At 52.0% G+C, this 26842-nt stretch overlaps 2 protein-coding genes across 2 annotated transcripts; one reads left to right on the forward strand and one right to left on the reverse strand.

Annotated features, from left to right (window-relative positions):
- Positions 1-253: 253 nt before the first annotated feature.
- On the forward strand, positions 254-1454 carry LOC104346032 (protein FAM163A). The gene is made up of 2 exons (XM_086463428.1): positions 254-346; positions 1053-1454. Exons 1-2 carry the CDS (start codon positions 254-256, stop codon positions 1452-1454), a joined length of 495 nt encoding a protein of 164 aa, XP_086319554.1.
- A 3232-nt stretch (positions 1455-4686) lies between these two features.
- On the reverse strand, positions 4687-26245 carry LOC104346033 (ADAMTS-like protein 2). Its single transcript, XM_086462953.1, has 18 exons — positions 26177-26245; positions 19366-19508; positions 17038-17113; positions 16452-16554; positions 15358-15503; positions 14510-14633; positions 13191-13271; positions 12570-12745; positions 11873-12293; positions 10859-11279; positions 9919-10025; positions 9605-9734; positions 9030-9243; positions 8224-8379; positions 7665-7835; positions 5735-5911; positions 4907-5051; positions 4687-4805 (listed from the first exon to the last, which is right to left on the reverse strand). The coding sequence occupies exons 1-18, from the start codon at positions 26243-26245 to the stop codon at positions 4687-4689; spliced, it is 2979 nt and encodes a 992-aa protein (XP_086319079.1).
- Positions 26246-26842: the final 597 nt, after the last annotated feature.

The following is a 26842-nucleotide window of genomic DNA, read 5'->3' on the forward strand; positions in this document are numbered from 1 at the left end:
AAGCCAGAGGCAGAGATGGCAGTGAGGAGACATTATGCTGCATCTCAGGTGTCCTCTGCTAAGAGGATGGGAATGGTATTGGGTGATAGTTTTCCGGTTGGGGCGGGAGGAACAGGGATGCAATATTTTGGGATGCCTCATGGGCATCGCGTCTGTGATGTGATGAGGAAGTCACGGTAGGTGAGGTTCATGCCCTGGAGTGACACGTGTCCCTGTGGCTCTGCCTTTCAGAGTTTGATGGAGAATCGGTCGGATGACAGCGGGAACTGTTGTTATCACCGGGGGAATCCTAGCGACAGTGATCCTACTGTGCATCATTGCCGTACTCTGCTACTGTAGGCTACAGGTGAGCGCCATGGCCATCCCCTGTCTTGCCACAAACCCCAGCAGCATTGCTGCTCCTTGGGCTGAACTGCTGCTGCAGGAGGGGTCTCAAAGAGGGTTTTCTTGTCCATAATAGGCAGGGAGTTGAAACTCTTTTTTCCCCCAGGTGCTTCAGAGTTACATCCTTTCCTCCTCCCAGCGTGGGGCAATTACCCTAAGGCTTTTGAGGCTCTGCAGTGCATGCTAATCTGGGTGTAGGCTTGGCTGGATTTGCAATACTGGATGGAGATTTTTAGGTTTTTTTTTTCCCCCTGTAAATTGAATGAGGAGGCTTTCAACAACAGCTAGCTACAACCTCCTGCTCTTTAAAAGTTAATGTGAAGTCTGTGCCATGCAGCAGTGCCCGTGTGATGAAAAGCACAGTGGTTACTTGGAGGAGTTTCCAACTGGCACAGTAAAATACCTTCCCCTTGCAAACCTTGCTGGGAGGGGAGAGGAGGAACTCCCCGGCAGCTGCCTCCTGCAGCACACTCAGATCCAGGTTTTTGTCCGGCTTCTGCTCTTTTGCAGGACCCAGGTACTGATGGAGCAGAGCAGCGAGAGGCTGGCGGAGGGTTTCTCTGGCAGGGGGATGAGGGGAGCGGGGATGTGGCAGGGCTGGCTGTGAAGCCAAATCTGCCTGCCGGCAGCTCCGCTTCCCTTAATGCAACCCCTCCCCTTTCATGCAGTACTATTGCTGCAAGAAAGATGACTCCGATGAGGAAGAGGAGGAGGAGGAGGAGGAAGAGGAAGAGCCTGACCTTCCCACGCACTCACATCTCGGCACATGTAACGCCTGCAACTCCCGCATGGTGGATGGCCAGGGCAGCCCTGCACTCCCCCGCAGCGAGCTCAACCACCACGGGGCTCACAACTACTGCCCGACCTGCTCCCCCTATGGATCCCCCTTTTACATCCGGACTGCTGACATGGTGCGCAACGGGGGCGAGAGGGTCACCTACACCCCCGCGTGCTGCAAGGAGGTGGGGCCGCCCATCAACATGGCCACCCTGCAAGGCTACCCGGTGAGCCGCCACGGCCTCCTCCGCGAGAGCTTCCCGAACCCGCGGGCTGTCAGCACGGAGGTGTAGTCACCATCGCCACTAGCACGGGGTGCCCCCAGCCGGCGCCCGCGCGAGGGAAGGGGCTTTTCACTTGTCTTTGGGGGAGGTTCCTGCAGAGGGGACCTCATAAGCCCAGCCCGAGACCAGCACGGTCCTCCTGCTGAACTGCCCGGCGTGGCTAAGCTTTACGGGCAAGAAGATGAGAGAGGCCTCGAAGGGCGACGTTATACCGGCCACCTCTGAACCCATCATAAGTGTCATTATTATTCTACTCTGTCTCCTGAAGGGACTTGTCTAACGAGGGCTATGTACAGTACAACCTAATTTAATTACCCCAGGCTCCCCCGACTCCCCGAGCCCAGAGCGAGGCCTTCGGTGTCCCCTCGCAGCCATCACGGAGCAATGCCTGCCGCCTCCAGCACATGGAGCAATGCGTGACCACCCACCAGCTGCCGCCCCCGGCAAATCCCACCACTGAGCTGGGAATGGCAGCACTCCTGGGTGATGGGAAAGCAAAAAAAGGGAAGATCCGGATCGTCCTGCTCCCCTCGTACTGTGTTAGTTGCCACTAGCAGTTAGCTTTTATGTTCGAGTGTAAGATAGGACACCGTCTCCCACCCACTTTGGTCTTTGCACGTGCTGAAGAAGTTCAAGACATGAATTTAGATCACCGCCAGGGGAGGCAAAGTTGCTCGAAAAACCGCTCACCTACACGAACAGGCACAGGCTGATCCTTCTGCGGCCGAAGCCCCCACCTCTTCTACTCTTCACAAGCTTTCTTAGGAGCGATTTTAACTTGGACCCATAAAAATGGCAAGGTTTTACTTATGGGAACAGTTGCACCCCTAAATAACTGCAGTTTCAGTGACCTTCATCATTCGAAGCCCTACCCAGCCCACTGACAGCTCTGGACAGCCAGACGAAGGCTGGCTTTAGGACAGCTGCTGCTTTTGACCGCACAGCAAGGACAACTGGGTCACGTCTCCTCCTTGTGGGGCCCACAGCCTCTCATGAGCAAGTGATGTTCAGGTGGTCGAGGCCCCTCTCGTTTGCTTTTGGAAGAAGAGGATGCAAGACCCCAACCTGGGTTCACTGGCTCTGCGGCTGGTAATGACAGCCAGTGACTCTGCCTTTCTGCAAAAATGAATGTGGGAAAGTTCCTTCTTCCTCCATAAATCAAATTAGGTGGAAAATTACTAAAAGGACACCTCCATCATTCACTGGCACTTCCATAGCAACCAACCGGTGCAGGACCACTCAGCTGAGCGCTTCCCATTCATGGCAGGGAGGAGGGACCTGGAGAGCAACGATCCCTGCAGCCATGCAGATGCTGTTGCAGCCAATGGCAGGGAACACTTGCCATGACTCTCCAATATAGGGTATGGCTGCTCAGAAATGTGAGCGGTGGGGGTTTTTTTCACCACCGCAATTTAGAAATCATCCTGCTGCTCGCAGAAGGATTCAGACATAACCTCACCATTCGTGCACAGAAAAAGTAGGTCTCGGCATAGAGGCTCACACTATATGAGCCTTAAATGTCTACGTTACCAGGCAAAAGGCTGATTTACACTTTGGACCTGCTCATTCCTTGGCACCTCTGCTCAAACTACCTGAAGAGGAGCCAGACAAACGCCAAACGTGGTGATAGTCCTTGTAAAACAAACACCTTGTCCCAGCCTGCATTTTACACAGCCTTTTGAGCAAATGTTATGCACCATCTCCCCCACCTCTGGTCCAGAAAGACGTTATATTTCCATTATCCTGAGACTCAGTCTAGCTGCAACTCTTTTAGAGAGTCTCCTTCCATTCTTCAAATAGTGATAGCGGGTTTTAAATATCCTCTCACATTAAGGGCGGGCAGGAGGGAAGACAAAAGTTAGCAGCAGCAAAGCTCTCTGGATCCCACTGGCCGGTAGTCCATAGCTCCTACTTCTTCCCATGCAGCCAGTACTCCTCCCTGAAAATATCGTCTGTAACTGGAAAAGAATCTTGGTTAACTCAGTAAATCCCGTCATTTCCCACTAGAGCATCTGCTCAGCTAGGTACTCTCCTGCTGGGAGCCCCAAGAAGTTACTATCCCCCAGCATGATCTGTGGGCTACTGCCCGCACAGCTCTGCCAGGTGGCCCTGCGACGCCATCCCCTCAAAGGGCACAGAGCCAGCTCCCGGGCACAGCGGCTCCCAGCATCCAACTCTACCTCTTGGCACGCAGCAAGGCTTCCCACCACAATGGTGCTGAGCCGTGACCTCCGGAGGGTGGGAATAACACAGGGGGCTTTTGCTTCTGCGAGTCACCCTTCTGGTGAAAGGAAGGCAACTGCATCGTCATCTTCATCACATGCAAATGAAGTGTGACCTCTCACCTGCTAACGAGGTGTCAAGGCTGGTGAGGCAGTTCCAGCGTAGCTGGATGGCCAAGATGAGGGTTATCCTCACGGCCATCACAACACCCTGGGGATGGCACGGCTACAGGGAAAGCACTGTCTGAAAGGGCTGGAAACATGGGACATGCAACTGTGGGTTAGAAGGTTTTTGGGGATGGCGGAGGAACAGGATGGGGTAGGGACAGGGATCCCAGATTTTTTCCACTCCAGATTCCTCCTATTATTCTCTGTTGCTCAGCTATGGGTCCAAATTCAATGTCAGAAATAAATGAGGACTTTGAAATACAAAACAGGAGTGGTTTCTGTTCTTTGGCGGGCAACACAAAATGGGGTTTATCCGGTGCTGCCTGGAAGCTGTACTGGTGCAAGGATTTTTCTTCCCCACCCTTCCTGCTCCTGCTTTTGTTCCTCCTCCCTTGCCTCTGGCCTAGGTACATGCATCCAAAAAACACAGTTTTATAGTTTATCTCTTTATTGTGACACAGAATTTTTCGGTGTTTTGGAAACTGCCCTTGTAGTAGAAAAATCTGCAGGGCAGACCAGAGAGATGGCTGCTGTTGTGCCCTGCTGCGGGCTGGCCTCTGCGTCCCACCACCTCCAACTAGAGCTCTTCAGAGATGACGACAGCAGGGACAGGTTTTTCCCAACTCACTTCTCAGTAGCTTTCTAGGAACTGATGGTTTGTCTTGTGTAAAATCCTCTTGGTGGAGAGGGAACAGTGATGACTAAGTCCTAGGAATCCTTCCTTGCTGAGCAGGCTGGTCTAGAGGGACTGGCTCCACAGCCAAGCCAAGTGGGGTGGCTTCAAGTGGTAAAGTCCAGCTCAAGGGGGCTCTTGCCCCTGAACTTGGAAGGGAAGTACAGCCTGGCAGCAGTCACGGTGACCTGAGCCGACACGACCGGCAGCAAGCCTTCCTGTAGTACCAGTGAGAGCACAGCTTCACCTTCAGCACCAGCACGCAGTTGGCTGTCGCTTTGTCTTCACAGTCATCTTCTGGAGCAGAAGCATCCACAGAAGGGGTTAAAAAGGAGATACTCTTCCCCAGCAGAGAGCTGGACAGAGCAAAGGGCTCCTCCCTGCCCTCCCAGTCTTACCTGGTGCCTCTGTGGGGCACGGCTGGAGTTGGCAGGTCTGCCTGGCTTCTGGTTTGGAAGTGGGGTCGCAGCCCTGAGCGAGTGCTTCCCCCTGGTAACACTTCACCTCACGCAGTCGCACACCAGCACCACATGTCTTACTACACTGTCGGGATCGAGAGAGACAAAAGGGATCATAAGAGGCATTAATTTTTTTTTTTTCTGTAGTTCCCAAGTTCGTTCTTCCAGCGAGGCCTCCTGGTCCCTGCTTTGGAGACTGTTCTTGAGGAGGTTTGGGTCAAATCCCACACTGACCTCAAACTTAGGCTCCTCTTTTGTTGCTGGAGGAGAGCCTCCCTGAGCCAGAGTTGGGGCAGAGCAAGGGAGGATTTTGCTTTCAGCTCTTTAATGCAACGCAAGAGTTGGTTTTGCTTTGAGTATTGATGCTATGATAGAAGATGGAGAAAATGGCTGCTGTGAGCCAGGCCCAGTTTCCACTGTCCTCCCATTCCCTAAACGCTCACCAGTTAAAACCAGGTGAAAGCAGGGAAAGGCAGAACATTGACTCCCGGCAGAGGAGGAGACACTGCCGTGTCCTGTATGCCTGCAGTGGTGCATGTTCTTGCTTAAGGCAATAATCCACATGCTCTTCTACGGTTTTCTCCAGCTTGTGTGTGCCAATCCCTCCACCTGCTGCCTGGTCTGCAGGAGAGCAGAGCTCATGGTCCCATCCAGACCTAACAGAGCCCTCAGCAGAACAGGCTGCCAGAAAACCTCAGTGCAGGTCACGCTCCACCAACCAGGGTCATGAGACCTCCTCTCCCCCTTCCCCACCACGCTGAGCCCTACCTGAGACCAGGAGGTAGTGAACCATGTTGAACATGGCCTCCTGAAACAGGTAGCTTGTTCCTCAGGTTTCTGTGAGGCTTCACAGCGCTTCTCGGAGTACTCCCTGTACACACCATTCTCCAGGCCCGCGCACAGGACGACCCGGGTCTTCATCCCTCGCCCACAGCTGGCATCGCACTGGGGAAGAGACCGTAACAGCCAGGTAACAAATGAGGCTTCTCAGCTGTAGAGCTTCAGGCTGCAGGTAAGACAGCATCCTGCTCAAGAGCAAGGTGCTTAATGCATGTGCTAGCACCAGGCTAATGGAGGTAGTGCGGCCCAGGTCACAGGAGCAACGGGTGTCTGCAAAAGAGCTGAATTTCTTAGGGACTGAGGACAGAGCTGTTAATTTGTGTTTAGCCAGCACTGGGGATGCTGAATTCACCTTGGCTGGCCTTGACAGCAGCTACCACAAGGGACGTGGAGCAGCCAAGGTAAGACTACAAGAGTCTGTTTCTGTCTTATGTGTATCTATGCTCTCAAAAAACACGTAGCATATTCATGTAGCAATCGACATCTTGGAGTACTGACAAGCTTTGCGTGGGCCCAAGGGGACCAAACTGGTGCACTGCAGGTGATCTGCATGGACAAGTACTGCTGAGCCCAAGGCTATGGAGGCTTAGCTGGGAGGACTCACTCTCTCAGGATACCACCAAGAGAAGCAGCGGGAGGCAGCATCTGATTCTAGCTCAGCTCTGCTCCCTGATGCCCATGGAGGCAGTCGCCAGTTTGAGATTTCACTGCTTCGTGCCCTTCTTCACCATGGCAGGGCCAGCACAGCTGGCTTGCAGCCGCCCTCCGTCTTCCTGTGAACTCAGAGCTGAACAGCTGCGAGAACACAGCAAAGGCAAAGAAGCTGACACACGCAAAGGTGGGGAGCTCAGCTGGTCTTTCAGAGTTCAGGTGAGTTTAATAGCCTGGAGACAGCTGAAAAACTGCACTGCAGTATTGTGTGACCCACACCATAGGCCAGAGCAGCAGAGGATTACAGGACTGCCCAGAGTCCCCAGGTTTAACCAGTTTGTGCTCATTACCAGTGCTGGAGGGAGACTCAGCTGAATGTAGCCAACAGCTACAAAGGGTAGCAAAATGAGAACAAAGGTCTAGCTATGGTAGTAGAAGAGAGGGCTTGGCTGCTTCTTTGATTCCCTAGAAACCTTCTTCCTTAGAGCTCTGTGAACCCCTATGTTGCTCGAGACTTTAAAAACGAAGCCTAAACCCCGCAACTGACTTGACGTGTTGTGGGTGCTCTGGGAATTGGATCAGCTTGCATCAGGAAGCCTAAAGCCTCTAGACCTTGAGCAACAGGAGGAGAGTAAGTAGACTGGCAGAGATCAATTGTCTGGTAGGATGGGACACCTGGACCATGATCACCGGACTCTTAAGTCCCGAGGCAAGTATGCAGTCATTGCCTGGATGTGACTTCTGGGGAGGGATCTGGGTTGTGGTTCAGATTTACCTCTGGCTATTATTTATCAGAGATGAAGCTGGTTTTGTTGCAGTTTTCTCTTTAGTGGTGGGACCAAAATCTTTGCGGGGTGAGTGCACTTTCTGGACACAGAGCTCTGCTGAGGTGTCTGCAACTGCCAGCTGGGAGCCAGAGGTGGGAGAGGATGATTTCCTTAGGACATTGCTGCCCTCCAATGGAGGACCCTGGGAAGGCAGCAAATGCCCCAAACTTTGGGGTGGTCTATAGGGTATGCGGAGGACAAGCTGGGGTATTCATTACTCCTTCCCTCTTTTTAAAAGGAACTAGGACAAGGGTACAGCCCTGTGGCTGGAGGTTGCACCATACAACCTTGCTCCACTAAGGGAACCAGGCTCCCACCATCTCCTGTGGGATATGGGGTAGGAAAGAGGGCTGAGGACACAGGACTGGGCTTGGCTTTACCTGGTCCCACTCCTGCTCCACCCAGTGTGCAGGGCAGTTCTTGTCTCCACACGGATGGACAGCCAGGGGCTTGGTGGCTGGGTCACACTGCGAGTTGGAGATCACCTTGCCCTCCAGGTTGCGACACGTGATGAAGCGGCTCATGCGTCCCTCACCACACGAACCTGAGCACTTGGAGGAATAAAGGGCATTTAGACATGTCAGAAAGCAGGAGGGTGGAGGTCAGGATAGATGGTGCCGGGAGACCCGAGTCCAGAGCCTAGCCCTGCCACTGGGACTGTAGCACTGGATCCCAAGGGTCTTTAGAGGTACATATGGTCAGAGGCTTCCATTCTCCAGGTGCTGTGAGCTTCCCGGATTACTGAATGGAGCTCACCTCACAGCTAATGAAAACTTACAGCATGGAGAGGCAAAAATACAGATTATTCTAGTTTCTTTAGCTTAGCCTCCGCCAGAAGACAGCCAAAAGAGAGCAGTAGCATGACTGCTCACCTGCTCCCTCCTGCCAGCCCTGCACCGTGGCATTGGGTGCAAGGAGAAGCAGACCCTCTGGACTCACCGGGCCCCAGTCTGAAGTGGTCCAGCGGCGGTCGCAGGGCGGGCCTGTGCATGCCTTCTCGCCGCTGGGCTTCCGGGACTCATCGCAGAGGGGTGCTTCCACCGAGCAGCGCACCTCCCGCTTCATTGTCCCCTGCGTGCCACACCGGGCCGAACACTGCAATGGCCATACAGAGTCAGTCCCGGGGCTCAGAAGCGGAGAACAACAGGGACAAGCAAAGGCAAGGGAGGCAGCTATGCCTCCTCCTGTTTTCCTCCTGCCGCATTAGAGGAGAGGAGGAGGGCCCCACCAGCCACAGAAAAAGGTGGGTCCATCTCTATCTCTGCTGCTTATTTACTTTGGGTCCTAAAGCTGCAGCACTCCAAGATGCTGGTGCCTAGACTGCTGTCCAAGGTCACTGGGCTGCTGGCCCAGTCCCAAGGAGGCTGTGGAAAGTCAATCCAAGGGATTTTGATTGGGTTTTAGTTTCCTTATGTCTCCATGTTTCCCCATTCACCCTTAATTAGATAGAATCATAGAACTATTTAGATCTGCTGGAAGAAGAAGACAAAGCCTCTTGCTGGCAGGGCTTTCATTTGGTCAATTACCTGCTTGAGAAGTGACCTTAGTAAAAATGTTTTGCAATGGCCTTTGCCCACTGATTAGTGCCAGAACAGGGGAGCCATGGGTAAAGGTAGTCCTTGTTTCCCCAGGATGCAGTTGGCCAAGGGCTTCCTCAGCACCCAGGATCTGCCAGCCACCTTCCTCCAGGCCCCAGCCCAGCCCTGGCTGCTTACCTCTGGGAGCAAAGCTCCCCTGCTGCCTACCTCAGACCACTCGGAGAGCTCCCACTGGGGCCCACAGGCCTTGTTCTTGCAGGCTTTCCTCTCCATGGGCCTGGCCAGCCCGGCTGACTCACAGAGGTCGTCATAAACAGAGCTGTCAAAGCCTGGAGCCAGCATCTTCCAGCAGCGCACAGTGCGGTACTGATAGCCCTCACCACAGGTCCTGGAGCATTCACTCCACCGACTGGTCTCCCACCTCCACGAGCAGCCCCCAGGAGAGAAAGCACAAAGGAAAACCCAGGTAAGGGGGACGAGGTACACAGGGTGGCTGGGGTGTGCCTGCACGCCTAGGACTTACTCATCCAGTAGCTGCTGCTATGAATCTGCTCATCACATATACGTCTCTGCTAAGCTGATGCTGGTCTTGAAAGCCAACTTTGCCCTCAGCAGGCAATTTAGACAGCAAATTCCTTCCCTCTTTTTGCTTACAAGGGGATACAAGGGCTTAGCTGTTTAAGCGTATCTTCCATCCCAGAAATGGCTGTATACTTTGAGCAGGAACCAATCTTTATGAAGGTATGTTGTCCCCATGGACAGCTGATGTCATTTCCACTCACCTAGGCTGGCAATCTCTCCCTGTGCAAAATTCGTGAGTAGGTTCTGGGCGGGTCAGGGCATCACAGTATGTTTCATCCACTTCCACTCCATCGTACCGGACACACATAGCATAGGAGGTGCTGATACCTGCTGGGCAATAAAGACCCTCTTAGTCAGGCTCCATCAGATCTAAAAGCCCCCTTCCACCACGATTAAACTACTGGAATGCTCACTGCATTTGAACCTCTACCTGGCATTTTAAAAAATTCCAGTATTCCATCCATCAACAGCCAAAAAGGACCTCGTGTCATCAGTCACCTGAAGCCAAACCTACCCGAAGTGCACGTGGAGCTGCAGGGGGCATAAGCTGAGACTTTCCACCGATACATGTCAGCCAAGCTAATGTCATCATGGCCCATGGGGCTCACGTCAAACTCGTTGCTGTAGAAAAAGCAGGCAGCATGAGCTAAAAATGAAAAATTGCTGCAAACAAAAAAAATATAGTAAATTTCCTCCTTGCTGTCTTTGAAGATGGGAGGAAACCAAATGTTTCCACTCTCCATCTCTCCCACCTTGGGTAAGATGGACCACTGATAAACAAAGAGTGTAAAGCCTTGATCCACCGCCTGAATTCGACTTGCAAGGCTGTGAAAAGCCATGGACTAACATCCTCTGTGAGGAGGCATCATTCAGTGAGACTCGCCAACATTATAGTCTTTTGAACATGCAGGTGCCCTCATACTCAGTTCACGCTATCACCCCAAGAGGTATGATGTTAGGTTGGAAAGGGGAGCTCAAGCAAGGTCCCATCATATAAAGTGGCGGGAGAGTTGACATGTGACTTGTCAGAAACGTTTAAAAGTTGGCCCTCATTTTCCTGCCAAATGTTTACTGAAGTTAGAGACACGTGTGCCCACAAGAATGGGACAGAGGGGCATGATGTGCTGGTAAACATGTGTATGTCATGTGCTATAGACTCCTGGCCTTCTTTACAATCACATTAGTGTTGGCCCCAGGTCCTTCAGAACCCATTTAAATGGATCCCTCAGAGTGAGGAAGGGGGAGAAAAATAAATTCTGGGAGCTCTGTGTCAAGCCAGTTGTACCAATCAGTCTTTGGAGGACACACCATTGGTCAAGCATCTACAGCAGTTGCATGGATAGACATTGGAAAATGGGGACATGAAGGACAGCAGTGAGACTACCACAGGATTGGCTTGACCCTCCCTCCCCCGCTAACCACGCTCCTGTTTTGCTCAGGAAATCAAGTGCCACCTTTCAGTGCCAGGGGCTTGCAAAGGCTCTGCCTGGCTGATGTCCATGGTTGGGCTGGCACCTAGCAGAGGGCTCTCCACAGATGCCTTCATGCTGTAGTTGGCTGCTTCTCCCTGACTCCCAGGAAATTCCTCCACTTTCAAGTCCTCCAGTGAGTTCTTATGGGCCGGTGCTTTGTGGAGGCCCTGAGGCCACTGGGCAGCTGTCTCAGTCCGCAGCCCTGCTGTGGAGTTCCTCAGTGCCAGCCTGGCTGCCAGGTGCTGCAGCTCCCTACAGAAGGCAGTGTTGCGCAGGTCTCGGTGACACAGTCGCCTGAAGAGGCGAAGCCTGGAGGATGCTATGTGGTTGTTCTCCGAAAGCTCAGATCTCCTCATGCTGTAGGGTACAGCTGTGCTGAGGGAAATTTGATTGAGCCTGAGAGCTGGAAGAAAAATATAGAGATGCTTTAACTATATTGGATGGCTTATACTTCACCATGTGGTATTTAACAAGGCAAAAACCATTCAATACTTGGCCTCAAAATCATTAATTGCCACCAGGGTGCACCAACAGGCTTTAATTGCCCTGACCAACCTCATATGCATGCTCTGCCCATTGCTCAGGAGCTCCATTTAAGCTCAGGCCTGGGACTCTAGTCTTGGCCTGAGCAATGCTGCAGGTGTACTTTGTTCCTGAGTTGTTGTTTGGCTTTCCCAGATTGACCTCAGATTTGACTTGTCACCTTGCTTTCACTGGACTGTTCTTAGGACCTGTTGCTGTCATTGCCCTGCTTGCCAAGCTCAGCCGTGGGACTGCCCTGCCTGAGAGGGCGCTGTCCAATCTGTATCATGGCCACCCTCTCCCAGCCCCCCTTCTCTTATGGAGCTACCGGCCCTTGCTGCTCCTTGACTGTCTCTACCCCACTATTACCTGTCCGACCTGATGGTAAAGCCACCTTAGATTTCAAGAAGACCAATATGGGATGTCCGCTTTCAATGAACAAAATGGGAGAGAAGGGAAAACAAAGCAACTAACCCAACTCTGTTTCTCCACCAACTGCTGCTGCTTCCTCCTCCTCTTCCTCTCCTGTGTTTGCATGGTAGACCTGTCTTATCTGGAAGTCATACTTCTTCTCTTCACCTTGTTCCCAGCCCCAGTCCGGAGTCTGACTGGTGGAGTTGGTCTGGAAGAAGTGCGAGTTGCTGAAGGCTAAATCTTCATGCCCTTCTGTTAGAGGAAGCTGTTCGCTGATGTCATCTGGCGACAGGGAGAGCCATGTAGCATTAAAGTCCTGGGCAGCCCTGGAGTTGGCTGGAATGGGATGGTTCTGGCTGGTCTCTGGTAGGTGATGATACAGAGGTCTGTCTAAAGCAGGGGCTGCAGTTCGGAGAGGTGGTGACCGTGGTACAGTGTAGTCATAAGTTATGTGTGGCATTTTCCCATTAAAGTTATAGTACTGCAGGAAACAGAGAAAGAAAAGAAAACTTTATTTTAAGGACATGTACTTCCGAGATCTCTTCTAGCCCCATCCATTTTGTGATGGATGTTAAGAGAAGACAGAATCCTCTTAAATCCAAGAGGAACCCCCCCTGCCCCCAAGACAGTATCTGGCTTCCTCAGCCACCTACACAGGTTTGGCTTGGGAACCAGGTTAATATTCCCTTTGTCTGAGGGAGGCTCACAATTTCGGGGCAGGCAAGACAGCAAAGCCTAAAACTAGTTCCTCACATACCATGGCATTCAGAGACTGGTTAGTGGGCCCGTGAGCTATGATATACTCCAGCCCATCTGAGTTCAGGCTTGAGGGTCGCCGGTATTTGAAGATCGTGCCAGCTACCCTGAAGTTCTGGGGGTTGTCAATGGCAGAGTTGCCGTTGATGAAGAAATGCCCGGATTCATCTGCGAGTGCTTCAAAGAGAGAGAAAATGAACAAACGTGATACTCCGTGCAGAGCACCGGGGCTGCACCGACACTGAAGAGAGCAAACAGCTCATGACGGAGGAAAGCCCGATAGAAAAAGAACCACAGGCTCTCCAGCGTTCATCTTCCAGATCAGGTCAGACCAGTGCTGTTCAATGCCTGCTGCTTTCATTTCCCTCTCCAACAAGAGCACAAATGTCTTCGCAACAGGGACTGCCCACAGTGAGCTTCTTTTCCAAATGTCCCTCCTGCCGCTGGCTGCTGGAGATGTGGTAGCCTTGGTTTATGGAGAGATGAAGTGCCCCTGTGCTACCCTGGAGGAAGTGCTCACAGACAGCTCTCTCACAGCACAGATGAGGGTGCACATAGCCCACCTCCCACCTCCCAGGCAGCTAAACTGGGATCTCCACATCCATCTGGTTCCTCTGCTTACCTAGGATATTTTCTGTTTTCCTGCGCTCAGTGATGAGGATGTCCATGGCACCAGCAGGGATGTTGGTGATGAACACGTAACCTGAGGAATGGGAACAGAGGGTGAGGAAATGCTGAGGACAGAATAGAAAGATCTGGGTAGGAAAAGCAGCTCGTGGGACAAGTGTGTATGTAGGAGGGCAGCGCTGCCCTGCAGGGGCAGGGTGCTAAGGACATAAATGCATGCTGTGCCAGTCTGTGAGCTCTAATCCCAGCTCCCCTCTGAAGTCCCATTACAGGTCTCTAAGGCTCAGTCTGAGCACTGCTGGGTTTGGAGTCAGGAAGGAACTGCACAAGTGTAACAGTCTGGCTTTAGTGTGCAGATGAACGTGCTCTTACGCTTTTCTGGCAAGAGCACAGAAAAAGCTTACCAGTGATCACGTGAGCTAATCTGATGTTGAACAGAGGATGGAAAAGACCATAGGTCCCCTCAGCTCCTGACTCAGGAGAATTTGTCTCAGGAGTAGCCTAAAAATTGACCTTTACAGGCAGAGGAAATAAGAAGGCTCTTAAAGTTGTGTGATTTGGCAGCTTGTCTTTCCTGCTAGAAATGCAGGTCTTGGCTGTTCTGTAAGATTTTGAGGACTGGAATGGGAGGCCAAAACTGTATCTGTACTGCTAGAGAGTTTAACACCATTACCCCTGCTCTGGAAAGGGGCCCGAGTGCTTTTCTAGTCTGACTAATGAAACAACAACAGTGTGGAATGATGTTCCAAAACATCCTCAAACCACAGTTAATTAATTACTAATGAGCATACCACAGTCTATTCCTTCTGTGGGTGGAGGAATGGGCTATGAGGTTTCAACGGATGAATCTCAGCCCAGTTTCAGAGGGACTGTCCCCCAGCTGTGCCAGCCATAGGACTGGAGAAAGCAGGCGACCAAGTGCAAGCTGAAACAAATGCCGTGACCCTCATCACAGGAGCTTAAGTTCCAAATGAACACGTAGCACAAATAAAAGAAGAATCACTGATGTCTTCACATTATCTGAGGTGCACAAGATGCCAAAATCAATACAAATAAATAAACCCCCAGCTGCTTCCTATTGTAAAGAGGTGAAGGGAAACCTTACCAGCCTAATATACAGCACATCAAACCATTCTCCTCTGATGATTAAGTGAAAAGGACAAAATACAGACATTTAAGCAGGGGTGGCATTCTTCAGCTCTTTCCACCAAGCAGCTGGGAAACTCCTACCCGCATTCAAGCCAGTCACCCTTCATGCCAGCTGGTGGTAAGAAGTAGCAGGTGAAGTCTCTGGACTGTGGTAGCAGGGAGTACCTATCTGTGAGACTGCCTTTCGGAAGCTGCCCGAGACACGGTGGCAAGTGCTGCCGTCCCCTCCACACACCCTGCATCTGTCCATCGTCCGGGGTGAGTACAGGCTCCCATCGCACCCAACTGGCTGCAAAGAATAAAACAAGAGAGGGTTTCCTGGGGCCAGCTTATCTCCACAGGTCAGGGTCTTTTCAAGGAAATGCTACCATGCTCTTTGGGTGAGGTTCTGGTGGGCATGTAGGTTAGCTTGGAGTGGAGTAATGAATAAATCCAACAGCAGCAGAAATTCACCTGTGTCATCTTGTGACCACCTACACTGTGTCCCTGAAGCTGGGGCAGGGGCTTGTGCGTGTAGGTGAATGGAGCAAGACCCAGATAAGCTGTTTTGGTTCCTTCTGTCTCTTTATTTAGGCCAATCCTTCTCACTGAAATAATGACATACCACATCACACTCCAAAGGCAGGCCTTTCTGAGGTTGTAAGGCACCTCTCTGTAACACTATATACAACCACCCTTTGTCCTTGTCGTCCGAGGTGAAAAATCAAACAGAAGATTATTTTTTTTTTAAAAAAAAATTGGATAACTATGTAAACAAACCTGCAATTCTAGTCCTCTCTGGGCTGGGAGGAAAGTGCTGTCACTCAATGGGAACATATGGACGTACACAATTCCCTTTGTGTGAACCTCTCTGCTCTCCTCCAGCCCATAGGCATTCAAGAGTGAATGTAATCACTCCATGCCAGGCCTCAGCTTCAATTCCCTGCTGAGACCCCTGGCTTTGCGATGACCAGCAGGTCCGGTCACACACTTAACACTCCCAATTTCTGCACTACCTCCTCCCAGAGCCTCACCTCACACTTCCCATTGATGCAGACCCCTTGATAGGTCCTGTCCTTACAAGAGGTACCATCCTGTGCTCTGGCCATCAGCTGTCTCTCTCCACTCCGGGTGGTGCACTGGAGGTCACATGGCTTGTTGGAGATACTGGTGTAGTCATCTGAATGGACAGAGGCAGAAAGTTACCACGCAGATCAAGGTTCTCAGAGACAGGCAGTAAGGAAGGGGACTTCCCTCTTATCCATACTGATGGTTTGATGTCACCTTGGATGTTCTTGTTCTTGCTGCTTGAGATGAGACCCCCACCAAGGCTATAGATTTTGTAAAGGGGTCACGGTATGAGGCTGCAGCTGGGGATCACACCTAGCAGAAATACTTCCTTGCCATACCCTTTCCCATTGGCAGTACTATCCCATGTGCCAGACATGGGAATCTGCATCAGCAGATCCCAGGCCACACATAAATACACAATAAGAAGCAAGACCTGTAAGGGGGTATGGACTATGTGGGGCTGTGGTCAGCTACACTCTATTCAGCTGAGGAACTGAAGCTAGAGATGGAGATGTTCTATGTCCCCTTGGCAGCTAATGAAAAAACAGGTGGGTCCTGAAAGAGGGTAATATCTAGCTCAATTTGGGCCTCAAGGGACAACTGGCAACCCATGTGAAGCAATCTGTCTTGCCTGTCCAGGAAATGGATGGGCATCCTGTTCAGAACAACCCACCACCAACCCAGTGGGAAGCATGCTGGGTGACAGAGGCAGCCAAAATGGTACAAGGCACGAAGAGCGTGAACACCCACTCTGCCAAGATGACTGCTGGTTAGCCAAGATAACTCAGAGAAGCCCGTGTCCTGTCTGCCCACCAGTGCTTGCTGATGTAGGATCCAAAACAGGAGCAATGTGGTGAGAGAGGAGGCCTGGCTGGGTGGAGCGGTTCTGTGAAGAGACAGGGAACGATTTCTCCAAAGCAGGGAGCATAGGGAAGCACTTCCAGACCAGCCAGGAGCATCCATCCCTTGTAGCCTGGGACATTCCCCTTCTGTGTCTGAGAAGATCCTGTGGGTGTTTTCTCACCCTGATCCTTTGTGTGAAGGTGTGAAAACCCACCTGGATAGAGGGGCATCCAGTGGTAGTAGCGCTTCCCAAAGGCTTTGGCATTGAAACTGGAGCACTGCTGCTGTTTGAAGCTTGCTGTGTTGGCTGGGCAGGGCTATGGAGGGAACAAATGTGATCAAAAGCTCCCTATGTCACGGTCATGGTTGTGACACCTGCTTGTCCCCGCTGCATCCTTGGAGGACAAAAGTGCCCTGTCCACCCTGGAAGTGACGGACTTTGAGGTGGCCAGGCCTCCATCGCCAAGGGCCCCTCAGATAGCTCCATGTAACAGTCCTGCAAAAATTACTTCCAGCAAAGGCAAAAGCACACTGGAAAAACTTTGTCCCTCCTCCCACCCTACTAAAAACATGTTCTAATATCCTTTTCCCCCACCTCTCGGTTCCAGAGAGTAGAGCCCACCTCCCACATCTTCAAAGGCACACTGTCAGCCACTCTAGGAGTGGACTGTGCCCCTTGTCTGCACCCCTCTGATGGACCAGTCGCACCCTGAGTGCTGGCGCTCTTGCAGCTCCAAGTGTGACCCCCTGAGTCCCGCATCCCCCAGTGAGGACCAGTCAGTACTGGAAATGGTTCTCACCTGCTGCTGGCACAGTTTGTAGTGCTTGGCTTGACCAACACACATGGTGCCGTTTGTTGCCTGGGCCATCTGGAGCCTGCAAAATAGGAAGAAAATGAGCTGGAGTTCTGTGAAGCACTAAGGTATTGGGGATGACAGAGAAGTCAGGCCTGACTTAAGGGGGAGAAGCAAGGCAGGCATTTTCTCAGAGCAAAGCTTCCTGGATCTAGACTAGCCAACATCTCTTCTGCAACACATTTTCAGTGCTTTTAGGTGGACTGTGATTTTAGGCTACTCCCGTTTTTGGGGCAGGCTGAGCAGATGGGGAGCAACTGTAGTATCACCACCACTGTGTCCCTTCACCTCTGAGCTCCAAAAGGGCTGATGTGACAAAAGGACAATAGACCCTAATGATCTATCACTCCCATGGAAGCGCCCAAGATTTGAAGTGACCAGGGGAGTTAATTTCGGCATTCACTGTGCAATACGCAGAGAGACGGCACTCATGGGGACTGGCCACTTCAAAAGATTAGCAGGAAAGGCTTGGTGCAGATGATGGATCAAAACCACAGGAATTTCTCAACACTTGATGCTTTAGCTCTGGCCAGCAGGAGTTATCCAGGGGATACTGGAGTCCTTGACTGACGCAAAGGCAAAAAAAAATCTTGAAAGCTGAGAAGTCGTAGGGAGACTGGTCGAGACCACAGGCTAAGGCAATGTGGTCTGTGTAAAGAATGGCAGCAAACAATGTGTTAACAGTACCAGGAACTTAGAATGCACTGTGTAACAAAGAACCCTGTAGGCATATTCAAGCTGGACTTGAAGCCATATTCAAGCTGGCTAGAGGTACTGCAGCTCTCCCACCAGAGCAATGCTCCACATGATGTAGGCAAAGCCTAAATTTGCACCAAAAGGCTTGAAAACTGCCATCCCTTTCAGCTGAAGCAGAGGCTGCCTGCAGATTCAGGCAAAAATTGTTTCATGGGTGTACATGGCTCACTTAAGCTGTTCTCCTTAAAGCTGCAGAAACATTTTGGCTGGGTTTTACATTGGGCTTTTTTTTTTTAAATTCAGACTTGATCCCTGGAGCAAAATACAGCAAAGCCCTCCCATCCCCAGCTGTGGAGTCAAGCATAGAGCAAATGCCAAATAGAGAGAAAAATCTCTCTTCTGGCAGCAGGCAAAGGGCAGAAGGGCTGCTCTGGCTGTGTGGGGTGTGGGACAGCCCCAGGCTCCCTCCTGCCCTCTGTTTCCCACAGCTCTCCCAGGATGGCCACGGTGTGCTGGGGAGGAGGAGCAGCGGCAGAGACACTGGCAAGCACGGTTAGCAGGGAGGCCACGTCCAGACGGAAGCACATCTGGACCCTCGCCGTGCTGCCAACCAGCCCACATAAAAGAAGTTTTCTGCTGCAGGAAGGAGAGCAGGTTGGGGGCCCTAGCTTGAGCTTCCTCCACTCAGGAGTGCATTCACACAGAACGGGAAGGGGCCAAGTGTGGGGTGGGCAGCCCCTGTGGGCTTGCTGTGCTGCAGGATGTTGGCTCTCATTAACCCCTCAGGAGCCTGGAGTAACAGGCTAGTGAGGTGCTGGAGGAGGAGGGCTTGGTGGCAAGGTGATCCGGAGGGGACAGCGGGAGTTCAGGCAGCTGACGTTCCCCAGCTCTCCCCACTCCCACAAACCCAGTCCAACTGACAGCAGGACTGTAGCAGCTGTAGGGGACAAATGTGGCTGCAGGGGACAAATGGAGATGCTGTCAGGTGACAGCCAGATAAATGACAGAGGGAAAAATCTTGCAAGCTCTGCAGCAAATAAAGAGGGGAAATTGCTGAGATGTGGCTGAGCTGGCTGCTGCCAGGAGTAAATCAAGTCCCCATAAGGTGTCTGGGAATATGTACCCACATCCTTAGCACAGGAACTGGCTACAAATCAGGGCTAGGTTGGTCAGAGCAGCCACAGTAAGAGAGGGTTTGCAAAGGAAAGGGGAAGAGGAACAGAGCTATAGCCTTCTCCAGCCCATAAGCCTGTCATCTTCAAGTCTCCCACAGGCCCCAAGAGGGGACCAACCCTTTGCTCCCCCCATCAGACGAGCCAGGCTGAGTGGGTGACGTGTTCAGTGGGCCTCTTGCCTGCCCCGCTGTGGTGTGCTTCTCCCTCAACAGCCCTCCCTACGACTGCCTGCCCACCACCTACCCCATGGGCAACAGCCACCTTCCTTTCCAAGAGGCCACAAGAGGGAACAGCCAACCCTGCAAACCCAAGATGTCCAGCCCCAAAATGCAGGTCAGGGGCACCCCTTTTCCCCTCTGCCACTTGAGACCTGGCCAAGGGCTCCAGCTGGGACACGACTCACCTCTGTCGCAAGCAGTGCCTCTCCCGGGATGTCACACCTCCCCCGCAGGACCGGGAGCAGGTGGACCAGGAGCTCCACTCTCCCCACCACTTGGTGACTTCTTCATCCCAGGGGCCAGCTCCATCTGATGCCTCACTACTGTCCTGACAGAAACAGAGCATAGTTAGCTGGAGCACCTGGCTCCTCACCACCTCGGGCAGAGAAGGATAGCTTTCCAAAGGCAGCTCCCTCAGGGACCATGTCACCTGGATGCCTTCTAAATGGGCAGCACTGGGACAACTGTGGCAGGATCAGGCCCCTGTGGGGCCACAGCAGGCTCACATGCCTCAAAACTCCCATTTCCTCCAAGACTGAGTTACGCATGGGAAGAAGGATACCTCCAGGTTCTCATGACATGATGTAGAGAAGGGCTGTCAGGCTGGGCATGTGACAGTAACGCCGGCTGCAGCCTGACCCCACAGTGTCGCTCCCAGCCCAAGTCAGAGAGAACAGCAGGTCACGCTGCCCGCCTGGGTCTGACACGAGGCCGGCACAAAGGGAGAACCGCAGTGCTTGGCCGTGCGGAGGCCTGCCTGCCAGCAAGCTGGGGGTACGCAGCTGTCACTCGCTGGTGCTGCATTTCAACGAATAAACTTCTCTTCGTGACTAAATCATCTCAGATCCAAGGTCCTCGCCCTCAAACCCTCACAAAAGTCATTCTCAAGAGTCCTTCAGAACCAGAGCCTCCTACATTTGCTGTTGTCCCCTCTCCCCATGCATCCCACTACTCTCAGAGGATTGCTCCCTCTCCCAGCATGCCTTGCTGGGGCTGAGCCTTTAAATTTGGCAAACCTGAGTTCTTTTGGCCCTAATGCTGTCATTACAGCAGGCTACTGTTGGCTGTGCCTCCACAATTCCCAGCAGGTAAGGGACTGTGTGTTTCAGGTACATTTTGGGGTTTTTTTCTTGCAATATTTTCCTGTGTCTGATGGCCTAAAAGCTCCCAGGGACTTCGGCAAACTAGCCTGTGCCTGAACTAATTTGCTATTTACTGAAATACAGCTATGAGTAGTGTTAAATGCAGCAATGAGTTTAACACAGGACAATGACTGGAAGAGATTTCTCCAGCTGAAAATGCTGACAGTGTTTCAGTATTAGTAGAAGAAAATTAGTAATTTGCGTGCGTGTGAAGGCTGCTATGTTAAAGTAAGGGGTCAGGGAAGTTGTATCAGTGCTACTATTAGTAAAACATGCTGGTTTGTGACAGTGGCTGATAGTCCTGCTCAAAGAACTGGTCTGTAAAGCATAATTGATGGATGTGAGAAAACCCAGCAGGGTTTGCCCATCACTAGATGTGCTCTGTTCGCTGTTTTGGTTGACTGTCTCTTGGCTTTATGCTCTTTCATGGTGTAATAAAGCCAAAGTGTTCTTCATCTTGTAGTTTAATTTCTGCCTGAGAATTTGTCATTTCTACAGTGTCTGCCAATAGAACATCCTCTGGGCAGAGGACATGCAGCTGGTTTTATGCAAATGTTTTTAAGTGGCAACTTAGTGTGTTGGAAATGTGCATAGTGCCTCTTCCTGGTGATAGCCAGAGCATGTTGAAAATAACCCACTCTGCTGCAAAAAAGCACCATGTTACCTGACATGTTACTCTCTAGTGATTATAATAGTTGATTCTGAAAACAATACAACAAAACTCTTTGCTGTACTTAGATGTTCTGGCTGGAGCTGACTGGCCTGACAGGGACCAAATGCTGTGGCCAGCGGCTGAGTTGCTCAAAAGAAAAATGAAATTTAAAAGAAATATACATGTTCTCAAAAATACCTTTTTTCTCTTTTTCCAAATGATCATCTCAACCCATTTCCTACGAGAATTTTCATCTGACTGTATATTATCAGACTGCGAATGGAAATGCTGACTAAGTAGCTTTCACATTTACAAAGAAAAGAAACCAAAGGTCTCCTATTCTCAGCTAAAATCTTTCCCTGACCCCTTCTGTGCTTCTCTGTGATAAGCATCTCAAGGCCTGTGGAGGAAGAGGACTTCCTCAGAACTGTCGGGAAGGAGAATGCCAGTGATTTATCTGGTGTCTGTGTGGAGAGCTCGGCACAACACAGATTCTCATATAGCTGGGGTAATAACAAAAGCTCATGTCTTATCACTTCACTGAGTAGTTACATGAGGCACATGGACTGCCTAGAGGGAAGGCAGGTGGACCAAAAGCTGCAATATTTACATAGCTTTTCCCCAGGTGGCAATAAAAATCTGTGACCCCCTAGATAGTCCTGCTCCAGAGATCCTACAATCTAAATAGGCGAAACAGGCAGAAGGGAAACAGGCAGAAGGGAAGTGAAATAGCCCATTCTACTGACCTACCTCTGGATACGAAAAAGACTTTGTGTATTTGGAGTGGTAGAAAGTTGTAGGTTCCTTTTCAGGGTTACTGCTCTTGGGTGTTTTGCCTGGATGCAAGGAGACTTGGCATGCGGTGGCCGAGCTGAGGTTTGGGGAAGATCAGCATCTCTGCCTTTGTGCGCCTCTTTCTTCCGGTTAGAATAGGATACATTTCTCTCTGCACTGTGACTTTCAGGAATGACAGGAGCCCAAATGAAGATGTATCAAAGGATGCTAGTCAAAGAGACTTTTTTTTTTTAAATAAAACGTGTTCCACTATATCCATAAGCCCTGTTCCTGCTTCCTCTCTACACTGGAGGAATCAATCAGTTTTTAAGCAGATTGATTTGGCTCTCAGGTTTTCCATGACCAAGCTCCCTTGTCAGTCCTTGCCTAGGAGCGTTTATTTCCTTGTGTAAGCAAGGACAATGCTGAGCTCTCTCCAGTGAGACTTACGGCATGACTGCACCCGAGTCCTAGGCCTGGTGACATGGAGGGGGAACTTCAGGTACTTAGTGCTGGGGCAGCTGGTTCCAATCCGTGTCAGAAATAAATCTGCATTAACCATGACACACAAATGGCTCTTGTTTTTAATTAGAGATACTTACATTTTCCAAATTTCCAGATAATAAATTAAGGACTGTGGGACAGACTCCAGACTACATTAGCTCCTAGCTTTAGTTTCCCAAGGTCCTCAGCAAATCCCAAGAGTTACCTTCTGGCCGAGTGAATCCCCCGCACCTCCTCCTTGCAGAAGGAGAAATCAAAGGGGCTTTACAACAAGTCTTTTGCACTCTGCTGGTTACAGGAGATGCTGGAGCTGCTCTAACTTGCACTCTGCTACAGAATCACAGAAACAGAGCAGGCTTAGAAACACCGGAGCAGGAGGTGCGCATAGGTCCAGTCTTCATAAGGCTGGTTCTGTCTGGGCTTGGGTGAGGGCTCTGCCTAAAGGAGGTAAGAGGGTCAGGTACAATTCTTTAGGTGATGAGGACTGTAAGGCCTGGGGTTTACATCTGTAGAAAAGATAGACCATACTCCAGTTCAGCCAGGTGCTCTCCGCAAGAATTTCCCCTGAGGCATTTGTGGCTTGGCACCGGGTGATTATACAGCTGGAGTCCTTCCTCTCTGAGGCTAACCAAGTAATTGCTGTGCCTCTGCACCTATGCCGGAGGCCACGCAACTGAGTAAGTGAGGGTTGCCCTCCCGTCCCCTTGTTGGGGGGATCTGAGCTTTGAACCCCAACCTGCAGGGAACTTTTCCAGGAAAAAACATCTGTCTCCAGATTTGCCAATATCAATGACTGAAACATCAGTCTCTACGCCAGCATTGCTGAAAGCTTTTTCTGTCTAACCAAAGACCCAGCAGCTGCTTCCCCTCTCCCCCCTGCCAAACAAAGGCTGCCACAAACAAAATGCTTCAGCCCTGCAAAGAAGGGTGAGCCTGGACTGACGTCCTATCGGATTTCCACGCGGTCTTTCTGAAGAGCTGAAAGGGATAAAATAAATTCTCTGCTGACTCCCTGTCATGCTCTGGATCAGCTCTGAGCTATGCTGCGTTTCCCAGAAACCTGGGAATAACTGCAATTACCATGTCGGTGGCCCAGTCTCCTGTGTTGCTTATTGTTGTGCCTAATCTTGAGATTCATTAGAGCCCGGGTCCTGGAAAAAAAGCTGTCTGGGAAGAGAGACCACAAACATGCCTGTCTGGTTCCCTTAATAGAGGAGCTTGGTGGGGAAGGTTCTCCCTTGCAGCCTGGCATGCCTTAAGGGCTGGCCCACCACTGAAGGGCACAGTAGCTGTTGTAAACTGTTCTGCCCAACTCTGTCTGGGCTTATAAGACTACTAGAAACAGCAGCTGAAAATTAAATAAATTCTTCATAGACCTTTTCTGAGGCTGTTAACTGCATGTCCTCTACCAAAAATTTCCACGATTCCTTTACTTAAGGGCTCCTCTCTAAAGCAAACCACACTACTTACTGAAATACTAAGTAGCTTCAGATGTCTTAATGCTTGGAATGGATGTCAGATTATTATCTGGAAAGGAATGACCATGTTCCCCTCCCCTGGTTTGTGTTCCCAGAGTGTGACAGACTCTACCACAGCCCTGAAAAAAACAATAGCGTTTGCAATTATGCCCTAATATTTTACAAAAGAATTGGTGTTTCTGTAAAGCTGTTTCTCATCCTGTCATTGTTTTATCCTATTTGGGTGGACTAGATAGTTTGTATGAGAGATTCAATGTTGGAAGTAGACACAAAACTTTCCTTAGAAAAGCTGAAATAAGATATTTGAGAAGGAGTTTTCCATGAGGGGAAGGTATCCTGAGGTAAAATGAGCAACGCAGAATAATTTTTACGGGATCAGGAAGAACACTAATCTGGGAGAAAAATGGTAGCTTGCTGTAGATGTGATATTGCATAAGTAATAGAAATTCGGACACATAATGAGGTGTGGATAAGCAAATTAGAAAACCTGTGAACAGAAGCCAGTGGAGAGCTATCATGTACCGTTCACAATCTTGCTGTGACAGAAAGTTCACAGGCAAATGCTGCACGTCATTACAAAATACTTGATCCAAGTCAGTTAGGACATTCCCTTCCAGTGGGATAATGCACTTATTCTGGGGCAAGCCAGTAGAAAGGACAGAAATCTGTGAAGGGGAAGAAGGGAGTAACAGGCAGTGTGCACGAGAGGCGTCTCTACTGTCAGGTTTTTCAGAGGCACTGAATGCAGTTAGCCTCATGTAGGAATTTGCTTACCTCATCTATGAACTGAGGCTTTCTATGACACTCTTCATATAATCATGTTGTATACAGAAAACGGGACAGCAGGAGGAACTGCAGGTTAATCCCCTAATGACCATTTTGTGTGCCATCTTGCACCAGAGACCCCAATCAATACTAGCAACACCTACCAGGCCAACTCGCAACACGCAATCCTTTGCTCAGAGCGCTCTGTGAGGATCCCCTGCAGTAAAGGAGTCCTCAGGGCAGACCTGGCAACAGTACCGGTGTGCGCTTGTCCTGGGGAGGGCTGAGCAGCCCTCCTCCCAGCCCCAGATGCCCTCATCGTTGGTGCTGTACAGACACAGCTGCTGGGGGCAGGGAGAACCACAGCCAGCCAAGGCTTGTGTACATATGTTGATGGAGGAGTCCATCTGGGTCAGTCCTAAATGAAGGACTTCATCTGTTTAGCTTGACCTGGCTTGCTCTGCCTGAAGTTTCTCTCTGACTCACAGTTAAGGGGTAAACAGAACAGGCAGCGGATGTGTGTGAAGGTAAAAACCAAGTGGAAATGAGACACTCGAGCTTTAAAATTAAGACAACCCCAGAACAGCAGATGCTGTTGCTCCTTAGTATCCTCAGTAAAGCTGTGGCGTCTGGTCTTCTCTGTGTTTAAGATAGCTCATGTGAGATTGCTTCACCCCAGGCATGGAGTCTGCGGTGTGGGGCTGGTAAACACAACCCAAACTCCTCTTCCTTAATCAGAGCAGAATCCCTTTATCAGCAAAGAAATACGGCTGGGTTCCCCTCGGGGAAGCGGGAGCGCCGAGCTACAATGCACGCAGTGACCCGTGAAGGCAGGGGCACAGCCGGCGCCCTGCGAAGCTGGGATTTCTGCCTCCCCTGCCACAGTAACAGGGGCGATTCTCCCAGGCTGGGCCTCGGGAAGGAGAAAGGGACTGGCAGAGGGGTTTTGACACTGCTGTGAAACAAGTGCCACGAGGAGGTCCAGCCTGAGGAGGTCCTTTTGTGGAGAGCAGAGATGAGGGGAGCATGCAGCTTCGATTCCCCAATGCACCCCAGTCAGTGGAGAAAGCAGCTGCCTAAACCCATGCCTGGGGTGGCAGGAAGGAGAGGGAAGAGGAAAATCTGTTCATTTTCAGCCCTAAACTGGAGTTAACCCTCTGCTAGGGATGAATTTGGGGCACAGCTTCGGCCGAACCCCCAATCGGGGAAAGGCCCTGCTCCCTCATGGTCCTTCTGGTGATGCTGGGAAGCCTCCTCAGGCGTCCTCACCCCCCCACCCCATCGGCCTTTTGTTAGTGCCAGGCCGCTGGGGAGTGGGCAAAGCGTCTGATCCTCGGGGTAAATTCGCGAGAGGCACCACAAAACCCTCTCCTCAAGATTGAGGGGGAGGGCAGCAGGGTGACCCCCAAGTCCAGGCTATCCCCTGCAGCAACCAGAAACCTGCGGGGAAAAGAGAGGTGCCGCCGCCGCCCCCCTGACCGCCCGCCCGCTCCCCAGCCCGGGCTGGGGCGCCCTCTCCCTGCCCCTGCCCCGCGCAGGCCCGGGGCGGCCGGACCGGCCCCGCCAGCTCGGAGCGCCCCTCCTGGCCCCGGCCCCGCCGCGGCTCCCAGAGGGGAGGGAAGGAAGGAAGGAGGGAGAAAGGGGAGGCTCCGCCGCCGCGGGCCCACCCGCCGCCGCTTACCTTAGCGCCGAGGGGGGCGGCGGCGGCGCTGAGGAGGAGGAGGAGGAGGCGGAGGGGAGCGGCGGCCATGCCGCGCTGCTGCGGCTGCTGCAGCCGCCGCGGAGGAGGCGGCGAGGCGGCCCACCAGCGGCGGTAGCAGGAGCAGCCGCCGCCGGAGCGCGGGCCGGCATGGCTGAGGGAGTTAATGACTTTACAACCTGCCGGGTGGCGGGCGGCGACCCGCGGCGCGGCCGCTCGGCGGGGGATGGGGATGGGCTGGGGGGGGGGGGGGGGGGGGGGGGCGGCCGCTCCTCAGGCCCCACCGCCCCGGGGCTCGGCCCCGCGTCCCGCCTGCGAGCCGTGGGGCAGGCAGGGGGGCGGGCAGGCAGCCTCAGCCTGCCCCCTCGTACCGCCCTGCCGGCGGCCGCTCCCAGCCCTCGGCCCGTCCTGAGTTTCTCTCGCCGCTTTCCGGAGCTGGTTCGCGGTCCCTGCTGAGCCGCCCCCGGGCTCAGGCACCCGGGCTGGCCCTGCCCCGCGCAGACCCCTCGCTCCCAAGCGAAGCCCTCCGTTCGTTTCTTCCTGCACAAAAAAAACATCTGCTAGCCCATTCATCTTTCGCGCCCTTTCTGGCAAGCTCAGTTTCCTAGCGCATCGCTTTTGGTGGCCCTGGAGGGTCTGGAGGGCCGC

The sequence above is a fragment of the Leptosomus discolor genome, chromosome 3 (assembly GCF_034619465.1).
Source record: "Leptosomus discolor isolate bLepDis1 chromosome 3, bLepDis1.hap2, whole genome shotgun sequence".
Lineage (NCBI taxonomy): Eukaryota > Metazoa > Chordata > Aves > Leptosomiformes > Leptosomidae > Leptosomus > Leptosomus discolor.

Bases quoted from the DNA above. Each gene is read 5' to 3' on its own strand.
- LOC104346033 (XM_086462953.1), bottom strand. From the start codon at position 26,245: ATGGCCGCCGCTCCCCTCCGCCTCCTCCTCCTCCTCCTCAGCGCCGCC. The intron at 13,272-14,509 runs GTACTCCCTGCT...CCCATTCCTCAG, and splicing joins AAAGGCAGTCTCACAGATAG to GTTACGTGTTCATCACCAAC. The intron at 9,244-9,604 runs GTGAGTGGAAAT...CTGCTCGTGGAG, and splicing joins GGGAGAGATTGCCAGCCTAG to GTGGGAGACCAGTCGGTGGA.
- LOC104346032 (XM_086463428.1), top strand. From the start codon at position 254: ATGACAGCGGGAACTGTTGTTATCACCGGGGGAATCCTAGCGACAGTG. The intron at 347-1,052 runs GTGAGCGCCATG...CCTTTCATGCAG, and splicing joins TCTGCTACTGTAGGCTACAG to TACTATTGCTGCAAGAAAGA.